Genomic DNA, 11,857 nt, shown 5'->3' with positions numbered 1-11,857 from the left:
CGGAATCATTTGCAGCTCTGTACACCTCGCTTGGCTGCTTATTAAAATTATTTGAAACCCAAGAAGTTACATATCGAAATCATTATATATAGGCCTATGTATCTGCAGCAAAATGCATTGATTAATGGTACGTCTGTGGCTTCTAGCCTGTCTCATATGGACAGCACCGCCCATGATCCCCGTGTCCGCTCCCAATCCCCAATTTAATAGCGTCACCTGTGTAGCTTTCCTTAAGGTTTCTGTGTATTTAAAACTACCCGTGTCCGCCAATCATTGCGAAGCATCACTCAGCATTTTGCCAGCGTTGATAAACCGTTCCTTGGTACTTAACTGGCTTTGATCTTTTTGTTTATTTTTGCTGTCTTGCTCTCTCTCGTTTGCTTATTCTGGCAAAAAGGTGCATTTAAAGGTCTTTACAAACGCACTTCTGTTTAATTTTATGGAGGCTCCATCTGACAGTTAATCTTTCTTCTGTATAACCACCATGTCTCAGGAAACGTTGCTCCTCGTCCTGCTGAACAAATGCGTACAGCACGGCTATTACAATTACTACAAAGAGAATTTAATATGCCATCACTTCCCCGACAACCAATATGAACAAATAAGCCATTAATAAAAATATATTACCGGGAGCGCTTAACGCAAATATATTGAAATATAACCAACAAGTTTGAACTGAATCAAACCCCTTTATGTACGGCTTCCCCATCATTCGTTTGCGCGAAGAAACCAAAATCAGTTTGTGCCCTACTGACTTTATTCAGACATGGTTATGTCAGCGTAGAACGACATAATTGGATACGCCTCTCCAGTGGGCGGTTTAGCGGTACTTCTCGGACAGAGCCCACGCCACGTTCTGGAAGAATTTATCTACGGACACATGAACCTCAGGAGTGAAATCCACAGGGAAGTACAAGGCCAAGACTAGCATGATGTTGGTCGCAAGAATCTGAAATGAAAACAGAAAATGCACAGTATTCGTTTTAAACTACAACGGTGACATTTTGTAATCTACACTGCAAAGCTTTAAAAACATTTAGGGTTTGATCAATCTCCATTTGGTCATTACAATACGTGAAAAACCTCAGAGTAACGCGTTTTAGAGTACCTTGAAGTTAGCAGGGTCCACCCGCAGCTTCAAAGCGTGCAGTTCACTGAGCGAGGCCAAACCACCAGTAAGGTCATCAATGTGGGCAAGCGCCTCAGCGATTCCGCCCATGATAGTTTTTCCGTGCTTCTTCACAGCAGCGGATCCAGGGCTCAGGTCGGACCAACTGGCGAAGTAAGTCTTTGTCTGGGGGTATACGGTGAGCATTCTGATGGAAGCAGCACAGATTAGGTATAAGTTACTTCATATAAACGACGACCTACAGATATGCTTCTAGAAAATACATTCAAATCAATTATATAACCAGCGCACACGAATTGGCAAAAATAAAAAGCGTTTAATTTTCGAAATAATCTCAAATAAACCGAACATACCACCCTGACTAGTAGTCGACTACTGCGTTTTAAGCTTAGCCTTTGTATTTTTAGCTTTACATGTGAATGCGCAGAGTACAGTTACCTGCCAAAAGCTTCAGCCCCGATTTCATCGGCCTTGGGGGAAATTTTGTCCCAGAGGCACTTAATCACAGACTTGTCTCTAGCAGTGAGGCTCATCGTTACAACGTCTTCGTTTAGTCAAGTCAGATTCCGAGCGTGTGCTGAAAAGCGTAGTGGTCAGGCGAATACTCTGACACCTTTTATATAAGAGTAGACGCTCACCCACCCAAGCACTCAATCCAAACCACACCTTTGACGCACGTTACAACTGGTCTCCGCCCAGCCTAATTGACAGAGTACGTATCAATTATAATGTTTTTAGTTTAAATACTGCTATGTGTGTGTGTACCTAAGAAAAGTCATCACCCATTGTATTTGTATTATAGAATCATATTATAGAATTATGTACATTTCAAACAGTAAAGGAAACAGTGAATGTCAATAAAGAGTCGATTTCCACATTTAGATCTGTGTTATTTCTGTGGAAAACGTAGCATACAGCATACACTGCATAGCTGCGCTATTCAATATGATTTAGAAAGGTTGAAATTTGAATCATGTTCAAAAAACATTGCTAAGATTAATAAGAAAAAAGGCAAACGTGTTGGCCAGAATCCCATCTGAGACGTCGAGTCACGTAAGCTTGACGTCCAGCGAGAAATTAATTAATCAAGCCGTGCTCTCTGCAAAGGGCGGAGACATTACAAGTAAATAAATTGTACCCGCTTTTAATGTTCTGCAAGAGATTCTTTCTGAACATCTTCAAGAAGGTAACTGAAAGAGATCCCAAAACGAGGTTATGTTTGCATGGACAGAAGCCGAGCGCAGTGCTATTGTTGGGCTGTGGGAACAGCTCAGTGTAGATGAAATCGGACCTCAGGCTTTGGCCAGGTAACTGTTCAAACGCTTTTAACATTTTCGTGGATCCCAATTCTTCTTTTAGAATAATCGATTCTCTCTTTTCAGGCTTCTGATTGTATACCCGTGGACACAGAGATACTTCGCTTCCCTTGGTGACCTATCCAGCCCCGCTGCCATTATGGGGAACCCCAAAGTGGCAACGCACGGTAAAGTTGTTATGGGTGCTCTGGAGAAAGGCGTGAAGAACCTGGACGACATCAAGAGCACCTACGCTGCGCTGAGCGAGATGCACTCTGACAAATTCCACGTGGATCCCGACAATTTCAAGGTAGGCGTCGGTAGTTTTGGCTTGTTGCATTTACAGATATCAACGAAGACTGTCGGTGCTTGACTGTCTTCGTTTTTACCCCCGCAGCTTCTTACCGAAAGCTTAACCATATGTGTTGCCATGAAACTGGGACCCTCCGTTTTCACCGCTGACGCGCAGGACGCTTGGAGCAAGTTCTTGGCTGTTGTTGTGTCTGCTTTCTGTGAACAGTCTCGTTAGGCAGTTCCATGCAAATCCAGTTCAAGCGGTTGACCGAACGCTTGCAAACGAATAAACGATTTAAATGTATTACTGTTTGCTGTTTTATTTCGCCAATATGGCGACCTAATTAACTAAACTAGACATGAGGTCTACTCCACACAAGTAAATTACACGCTTATTTTGCTGTATGTTGGGTACGTTTCATTTTCGTTTAATGGAAAGCAGTAAATTGCAAACTATGAAGCGATGTAATTGGCGTAAGACCTTGGGTATTTCAGTTTGGCTTTTTTTTTTTTTTGCGCCTTCTCTCCCGCAACCAACTTAAGGCCAACTGTAGGTTTGCGTGTATAAGTGTTTCATTCTTTAAACGTCCTCGGTTAAAGTAATCTTACATCAGAATGCATTAAAGGTGTCTCTCTCACACACACACTATTCATTGCGTCTCATTCATGAAACCTTCGTAAATGGAGCAAACCGCGAATAAGTTACGAGTCAAATTGACCTTTCCGAATACTTCCTACGAACGTTGCGTAAACAGCAACTTGTCTACGTTAATGAATACCAAAGGAGTTCAATAGGGAGCGCGTGCACGTTTATTTACAATTGGTATTTATAACTTTCCCAAATCTATGCGCATCGTCAACCCTGTCTGTGGCAGATGAACGAATCGCCAACATTACTGGTAAAACCTCAGTCATGTATTATGGTGGTGGCGGTGCTCTACAACTGGAGGAACCTCCAAATACATTTGATGGTAAGTTGAGCCAAGGTTTTGTCGTTTTCATCTTTCCTAGCCGAAAAGATCAATCTGGCAAATAGGTCGCTCTCGTCCAAGGATTTACATACACGTATGCTGCTATTTGGTTATTAAATGCACGCTGAGCAAGTGACTTCCAAAAAAAATTCCAAGTAAGTCTAAATTAGAAAAACACGCTTTGTTTAAACATATTAAACTATGAAAATGAACAATTGTCACTTTGCGTCTTTGCTTGCACAAACATTTTAATTTAATGATTCGTTTGTACTGTATACATTGTATTTATTTAATATATTTTTCAGGCGACCCGCAACAAACAGCATCTTCCTTCTACACTACCACAGTTCACCCGCCTGGACCAGTTCACACTCCGAGTGTTACATGTGAACACAAAATCCTGACTAAAGCAGTGTTGGGGAAACAAGAGACAATTTATGATGCAATGTTGTGCATAGTGATTATTTTAAAGTGATGAATACCATGTTCAGAGAAATATGCCATGCAATCAAATTCCAACACAAAAGAGTGTAATATACTGGTTCAAGTTGTCAGGAGGGTTTATGCTTTGCTTATATACTGCTTTTTACAACAGCTGTTGTCACATACCAGCTTTGCATCTGTGAATAATGATCACAGCAGGGGATTATACTGATATATTATCTGATTTTGAAGAGTGACATGGCAATAATCTGTAAATGTCCAGGACCAGGTCTGGTAGAAGGCCAGTATGGGAAAGTCAAGGGTTTCCTTCATCAGACATGCAGTAGCAAATGACCTTGTGGTGGAGTCTGGTCTTGGGACATGTGGGCAGGAAGACAGATGACCTCATTGTGGTAGAGACTGGTCCAGGGACAGGGCAGGGAGGCTCAGTCTCTGTGGGATTCCATAAGCATAAAGAGAAAAGAGAGCGAAGCAGGAAGAGGAAGGACATATATTAGTAGCTAGGCAAACAAATGCATATGTAGGCATAGTACATCTCATTGAATGTTGGCTAGAAGGATAAGTAATATAGTTATGATCTTGCTCAGTTTAAGGATTGGAGGTGTATCAGGGTAAAATTCTGAGGCAGGGTGCATAATCCCAGTTTGAGTTGTGGAGGCAGGAACAGCTTGCTAAAGGATAGAGACAAAGAATAAAATGGTAAAGCAGAGAGAAGAGGGTAGACAATACTGAGCGAGTGCTGTAGTAAGTGACTATTTACTGCTATGTGGCAGCATAATACTAAAAAGATGTGTACAGGTCAGAATGACTTGATAATATTATTGCATGAGCAAAATATGCTAGCCAAAGACTTGTGCAAACAGGAAAGTTTTCATTTGAGTCTTAATTCTCACTAGAATTTCAAGCCTGTAGCACACATAGCACCTGTACAGGTACAGGAATCGAGATCTGGGAACTGTTGGACTCAAATCTGGCTCTAAAATATTGCAAAAATCAAAAGAATCTGTTGTTGATGGGACACTTTTTGTAACATCCACCACTGCTGACTAGCTAACGTCTCCGATTTGCTGGAAAATATAACGTTAACGTTGATACATCATTTTGCTGTGAAACTGTAGCACAAATAAATGTTTTACTAAAAAAGAATGAAGTAAATGTAATTTTGATGGAACATAGCAGAGACCTTGGTAATAAAAATACTTTTTCATTTTATTTCTTTAATTTTAGTTAATTTTAACTTTTTTAATAAATTGTATTTTTAAACGTTTTTGCAAGGATCTTCCCAAGGTCATTGATCTTGGGATGCAACAAGCTTCTTTATTCTTCTATATATTAGTAAAGCACTTTGAACTGCCACTGTGTATGAAAAGTGCTATACAAAATCTTTCCTTGCTTTACTTAAAGGTTAACAGTTTGGTCGACATTTTACTGTTCAAATACCAAATTTATCTTAAATGATAGGTTATATCAAAAGAACATATAGAAACGGAACTGTCCAGTGCTGAACTGCAAATCATCTCACAGAGTCCCTTCCATATCTAGGCCGGTGTTCCCCCTAAGGCAACTGTGGATTGGCAATGTTAGTTTAGTGTATGCCGCCTGTACTAAACAGCAAGATTATGTTTTACTGTGTCTTATATTTCTGTTTTTAATACAAGTCTGTAACGAATAAGAATGATGTCTGCAAGTTAAAGTAAATATTGAATTTGAAGCGATAATTTACTAATAATTAAAAATGAATAATTATTTATAATTAGGCTTATTAAATAAGCGTATTATTATTAGTTATAAATTTATAATATTTATATTTAGATAGCGAGGTGCATCTTTCACTCGAAAGCGGATGCAAACCCAGTTTACTTAAGTTTTATATTGCCCAAAAAATGACAACGATCGCACATTTCAGTGAACAGTAAAAAAACAGTAAAGTGTAGAACTAAATGCGCTACGACTTTTAATCGAAAGCGCAGGTAATCCCCGTTTATTTTAGTTCTATACAGATCAAAAGAATGAACCTAGGATACGCTTCAGTCAACACTGACAGAATATTTCAGTTTTTTATAACAGACATGTATATACATTATACATTAGGCCTATATACATTTTATGGTGTTACAGCCATCAAATGTATGCTGGAACCTAAAAGTGGCTTCTTTGACTAAACATAGCTACCGGATGAGACTGAGTAGAGACTGCTGCATCTATACTGAAGTGGCTACTTGGACTAAACATAATGTAATAAAGCACAGACTGTATTAGCTGGGCCGCCCAGAGGGAATGGGTTCCCTCTTTTGTTCTTTGAAATTATTCTTCTGATCTTCCTCATTTACCTTCAACTGTTCCAAGCATAATCATACCTTCCAGTGAATTGGTTCTCTTAATGTATCTGAAATAAAAAGGTTTCAGTGTGGTTATATGGCCTTTAAGTAAAGAGAGTTTTAAATAAATCATGCCAATTGTTTGTTGTTTAACAGTATGTTTTCATATCTTAATCCTGGATTGTGCGGGATAATGAGTATTGTATTGATTAACTTGGTCCCTATTCACAAAGCTTCTTAAAGAAAGTGTTGATGGGGGATCAGATCACTTTCTTATTTACTGATGGGAACTAATCCGAGATCAGCACCCCTGCAACTGAGATGCTTTAAAAGACAGACAACAAAAGACATGTGAACCAGCTGAGTCATTAATTTCAGGGGACAAAATAAATCCATTTTTAGGGTTTTAGAGTACAGCCTGTACTTCTTATCCAAAGGGGTTCTTCCTAAAAGGTTGGAAGCAGTTTGGAGGTTTTCCCCTTATATTTATAATTTAAAGATATGCTTGACACCAAGAACACACACATTATATGTATACACACACACACACACACACACACACACACACACACACACACACACACACACACACACACACACACTTTATATATATATATATATATATATATATATATATATATATATATATATATATATATATATATATATATATATATATATATATATATTCATTTTAAAACGTTATAAAATATTTAGTTCTCTCAAATATTATACAGTGTGTGTAAATGGACTGATTCAGCTATAGACCTGTATCACCAGAACCTGCAGCTGGTTGAACTTTTTCAGATGCCTCAGAAACAAAATCCTCTGGTATGTTGTTTTGCCACTGGAGGCAATGCTCTCCTTCAACCTCAAGACCCTGGATCAAATGATACCCAGGAGCATGAATGACACCTCAGGAGAGAGAATGGAACCACTGACATTGAGTGAAAATAGGTGTTGTGCCATCTAAATCCACAACCATTTCAGCAGTCTGTGCAGGACGTTCAGCTTCAGTGTTTGAAAATGCACCAGGATACCAGTGGCTGAACTCATCCCAGTCGGATTTGAGGCCGCAAATCCTCCTTCTCCCGAATGATGCCAATGACTGAATGACTCCAGTGGCACCAGGCTTAACAGTCTCAGGTAATTACTTGTTACTAAAAGAAATAGGTTTAATAGAATTTATTTACTGTGTACAAGTGTACAAGGGCTACAGAGAGCTCTGTCGTCATCTCACCAACTTGAGAGCAGGGTCCCATGCCAGGTGCTCATCAGTCCATTTACAAAGTGTTCAACCTGAGATTCAGTTTTTGTCCTTGGTATGTGCTTTTACTACTAAACCGAATATATTTCCCAGCACAACTTAGAAATATGTAGTTTGAGACAACTGTTATTTAGAGTAGAAAAGGCTGAATGCAGTGACCATACCCAGTCTCCAGCCCAGGTCTTACAGGCACAAACATGCTCTGTCTACACCTCAGCAGTCTTCAACAGCAGTTGAAACAAAAGTGCTGTGTATGCTGCAGGCTAGCTGTTAGCCAGACACACCTCTCATAGATAGCATGTACATAAACAGCAATGTTTTACTAGTAATTCGTAGCTGCATCTTCAGAATGCTGCTATAGGGCAGCCCTGACCATCAGAGCCACTATCCAGGATTAAATGACCAATATCCAGGAATACACCAGGAAGAATTCCCCATGTGATTAAGTGCTTATCACAAACAATAGAAACCTGAGGAGGATGGAAATAAGGAGGAGTAGGAACCATCATGGTAGGATAAATCCCTACATTATATGTACCACCAACAAATAGTGGAAGTAGAATTGTTTTTAAGCTTCCTGAATTAAAAAAAAACAAAACAATTATTTTTCAAACTTAATTTCACAGTGCCTCTTACCTGAACACATTTTCCTTGTTACTGACATCTCTTTCCTCCCATTTCCAGTTCTAGTGATCTTCTTCATCAAAAATAATATTTATGAACTTTCCTTTTTTTGTGTGTTTTCTGAACTGTAAACTAGACAACAAGAAGAGGACCAGGACAAGGAAAGGACCAGAAGAAGGAGGGGTCCAGGACAATGAGGGAAACAAGAGAAGGAGGGGACCAGGTTTTGGACAGCTCATATTGATTCAGGCCATATAATAGGGCATATAAAATTCAGACAGTGGAACCACAGTCAAGTGAGGTTCAGGAGTTTCCTAGCTAAAATATTTATTCCTAAATCCACAGAAAGGACACATTATGGAATTGTATGCATCAGTGCAGATTCTTTTAAGAGAGAAATACATTTAAAATACATTTTCCACCACATGTATATGCAAAATAAAAAGGTTATAAATGTCACACAGTATTTTTTGGGTTGAAGATGCATCATATAATCTAAGTTGGCAGACTAACTTAAAAATATTTGGTTTAATGCTTGATATGTATTAAGACAGTATTGAAAAGAAATGTGTGCTGTTTTCTCTCAGTGCCCACCTTTCCCACAGTGTTAGTTGTTGCCAATTCCTGTCCAGTGTGAATTTTATATGCCCTGTCCTATGACATTGACTCAACCTTAAACTTCAACTTTATTGTTTCTTTGGGGTTTTTTGTGTTCCATGTTTAAAAGTTGACAGAGTAAGAGGGTTTGAAGAATTGACATTACATTATGTAAGAACCATTCCTGGCCCTTCCTAGCTGTTCTTGGGGTCAATCACATTATATAGAGAGTGAGTGCTGAGTGGCAGTACAAGGTTCTGCTGGGGTAGAAGTCATGAACTATTTCACTAAATGGCCGTACCCCAAGGTTGTTTCAGTCTTCAGGCTTCAGGAGCAACATGAGTAGCACTGGGGGCAAGCATCTTTGTGTACTAATGATGGAAGCTTTCTATTGCTTGTTCCCAGGTGATGCTCCAGGAGCTTCTTCCTGTTCCTTCAGTGGATTTCCTGTCAAACAAATCTTCTTGTCTACCTCTTGCTCTTTAGTTTTCCTCAAGACTGGCAAAAGTGCAAGTTCTGAGATGCAAAGTAAAGAACAGGGCACACATTAGACCTGAAGTGAAATTTTAAGAATAATGGTTGGAAAACAGTTCAAAGAGTGTTTGCATTATTAGATTGTGGATTCTTGCTGTGTCAGTTACCTCAGGAACTCTGTGGTAAACATTGGCAACATGTAGATTCTTGAAGAAAAATTGCTTATTTGCAGAATCAATCGTCCAATGGAGAGAAGAGATAAAAAAGAGAAGAGACAAAAAAGATGTATATAAGGACAGAACATGAAAAAAAATCACATCAACAATGTCCTGTTCACTATAATGGACATTCCATAAAAAATGATTTTAAAATGTTTTTGAAAGCAAAAATCACTGTGACATGTTTTCATCATCCAATAAACTTATTTTATGTTGAAATTCCTGAAATTCTCAAACTTTCTCTTCTGGGTTATAGGAGGATATGGGACCCTCTAGACCTGCACGTCCTCGATGTTTCCTGCTGAGTACTAACGCCCCTCTCTTGTTTCGGTTCCATCACCGGCCAAGCTCTTAAGCAGCCTTCGTCAGCTTAACGTCACATTGTCTTACAAAGGCTTCCCTGTATACCAATGACCGATTTTCTAACCAGGGTGTTTTGTTTCTTGACCCATTTATCTAAAACATCGTAGTGTTAAGATTGTCTTGAGAAAAAGAGAAAGAAAAAGAGAAAGACGAGATGATGCTTTTGGGAAACCTGGTGTTACAATGAGATCTGTGAACACTGAATTTCTGTGACTGTAGAGACACAGGTCACCATTTCTTAAGAATATGGGAGCCCATTGTACTGTCATAATAAATGAGTTAAACACCAGTGAAAATGTTTCAGGTGTTGTGATTTCTGACAGCTGTGTGCTGCTCACTCTTTGCTGATCCAAGCTATAAATGCCTTTTTGTGCAAATGAATATGAGAAGATGATGCAATACTGGAAAACATTTTGAATGGTGTCTAACTCATTTATTATGAATTTACAGTGGGTTCTCACATTCTATTGACTGTAAATGGGTGTGCAGTCGATTGTTTATGTTTCCTTACTGCAAAACTTTTAATTAAATAGTGTAGGTAAACAGTTTAAGAGAAAGTTAATATATAGTCCACTTTCATAGAATTCGGTGGTGACAGATTTCAGTATGACTGGCTGGGTCGGATGAAGACCGCAAGTTAAGAAATAAAATCTATATGTTTATCACTGTATTTTGTTTCTCTCTTCTCTCTTCTCTCTTCACACGACTTCAAGTCTTCCAAGACTCTTAAAATACAAAACCATAAGACACTTTTAAATGTACCATTTACAATAACAAGACAGACATTTTAGTTCATTCAAAATCTTCCTTTACTTGTAATAAGATACACTACGCGTGTTCGCGTCTGTCTGATTGTAATAAGACGCTACGCGTGTTCGCGTCTGTCTGATTGTAATAAGACACACTACGAGTGTTCGCGTCTATCTGATTGTAATAACACACGCTACGCGTGTTCGCGTCTGTCTGAACGTAATAACACACGCTACGCGTGTTCGCGTCTGTCTCATTGTAATAAGACACACTACGCGTGTTCGCGTCTGTCTGGTGGTCGACTGTTCATCTGTATTTCTCAGAGAGCGCGAGGGCCACAGCACCGAGGAACTTGTCCATAGACACGTGGACCTCAGGAGTGAAGTCATCGGGGAATTTGATGGCCAGAACCACAAGCAAACAGTGGGACAGGATTTGCAAAAAACAAAACACAAGAGTACAATTACAACATTATAGGGATAATGAGGATAATGTCCTTGTACAACAACAACAACAAAAAAAATGATCGTAACATGCCTTGAAGTTGGCTGGGTCCACGCGCAGCTGGAAAGCGTGCAGCTCGCTGAGTCTGAGCAGCCCATTGGTCAGGTCATCGATAGTTTTTACAGCTTCGCCCACGCCAGACAACACGATCTTTCCGTGCTTCCTCACTTCGGCAGAGCCGGGGCTCAAGTCCTTCCAGTGGGAGAAGTAGGTCTTGGTCTGGGGGTAGCCAACCAGCATCCTGCGTGGACATAATGTAGGAAGTGAGTACTCAGCACTGCGTGGACATGTTGCTTAGAGTTAGTATTCAGTTCTAAAGAGCTATCTAAGCAAGTAATAAATAAATAATAAATAGAGATTTGTGAATTGAACAACCTACCTAGACAGAGCATGTTCACCGATGTCCTCTATTTTCGGGGCGATCTTGGCCCAGAAGCCTTTGACGACCTCCTTGTCCTTGGCAGTAAGACTCATGGTTCAAGAATAGATCTGAAGAGGAATTCTGTAAACTGACAGATAGGTGAATAGCCCTTTTATACGACGAACCGAAGCCGACACACCCCGGACCCACCTCGTCCACGAGCCCGCTTGGACGCATCCCAGAGATGA

The 11,857-nt window shown here is 39.6% G+C and overlaps 3 protein-coding genes across 3 annotated transcripts; 1 reads left to right on the top strand and 2 right to left on the bottom strand.

Moving 5' to 3' along the window:
* Positions 1-819: 819 nt before the first annotated feature.
* LOC118241905 (hemoglobin subunit alpha-like) lies at positions 820-1,692 on the bottom strand. Its single transcript, XM_035529418.1, has 3 exons — positions 1,568-1,692; positions 1,109-1,316; positions 820-949 (listed from the first exon to the last, which is right to left on the bottom strand). Exons 1-3 carry the CDS (start codon positions 1,660-1,662, stop codon positions 821-823), a joined length of 432 nt encoding a protein of 143 aa, XP_035385311.1. The 5' UTR covers positions 1,663-1,692; the 3' UTR covers position 820.
* Positions 1,693-2,344: 652 nt separating this feature from the next.
* Positions 2,345-3,022, top strand: LOC113569983 (hemoglobin subunit beta-2-like). The gene is made up of 3 exons (XM_026998173.2): positions 2,345-2,436; positions 2,512-2,734; positions 2,822-3,022. The coding sequence occupies exons 1-3, from the start codon at positions 2,345-2,347 to the stop codon at positions 2,951-2,953; spliced, it is 447 nt and encodes a 148-aa protein (XP_026853974.2). The 3' UTR covers positions 2,954-3,022.
* An 8,028-nt stretch (positions 3,023-11,050) lies between these two features.
* On the bottom strand, positions 11,051-11,722 carry LOC118241860 (hemoglobin embryonic subunit alpha-like). The gene is made up of 3 exons (XM_035529196.1): positions 11,628-11,722; positions 11,284-11,489; positions 11,051-11,181 (listed from the first exon to the last, which is right to left on the bottom strand). Exons 1-3 carry the CDS (start codon positions 11,720-11,722, stop codon positions 11,051-11,053), a joined length of 432 nt encoding a protein of 143 aa, XP_035385089.1.
* Positions 11,723-11,857: the final 135 nt, after the last annotated feature.

This window comes from Electrophorus electricus, chromosome 8 (genome assembly GCF_013358815.1).
Source record: "Electrophorus electricus isolate fEleEle1 chromosome 8, fEleEle1.pri, whole genome shotgun sequence".
In the NCBI taxonomy this organism is placed as follows: domain Eukaryota; kingdom Metazoa; phylum Chordata; class Actinopteri; order Gymnotiformes; family Gymnotidae; genus Electrophorus; species Electrophorus electricus.
Note: the sequence above shows the minus strand (reverse complement) of the source record. Positions and strands in the feature narration are given on the sequence as shown.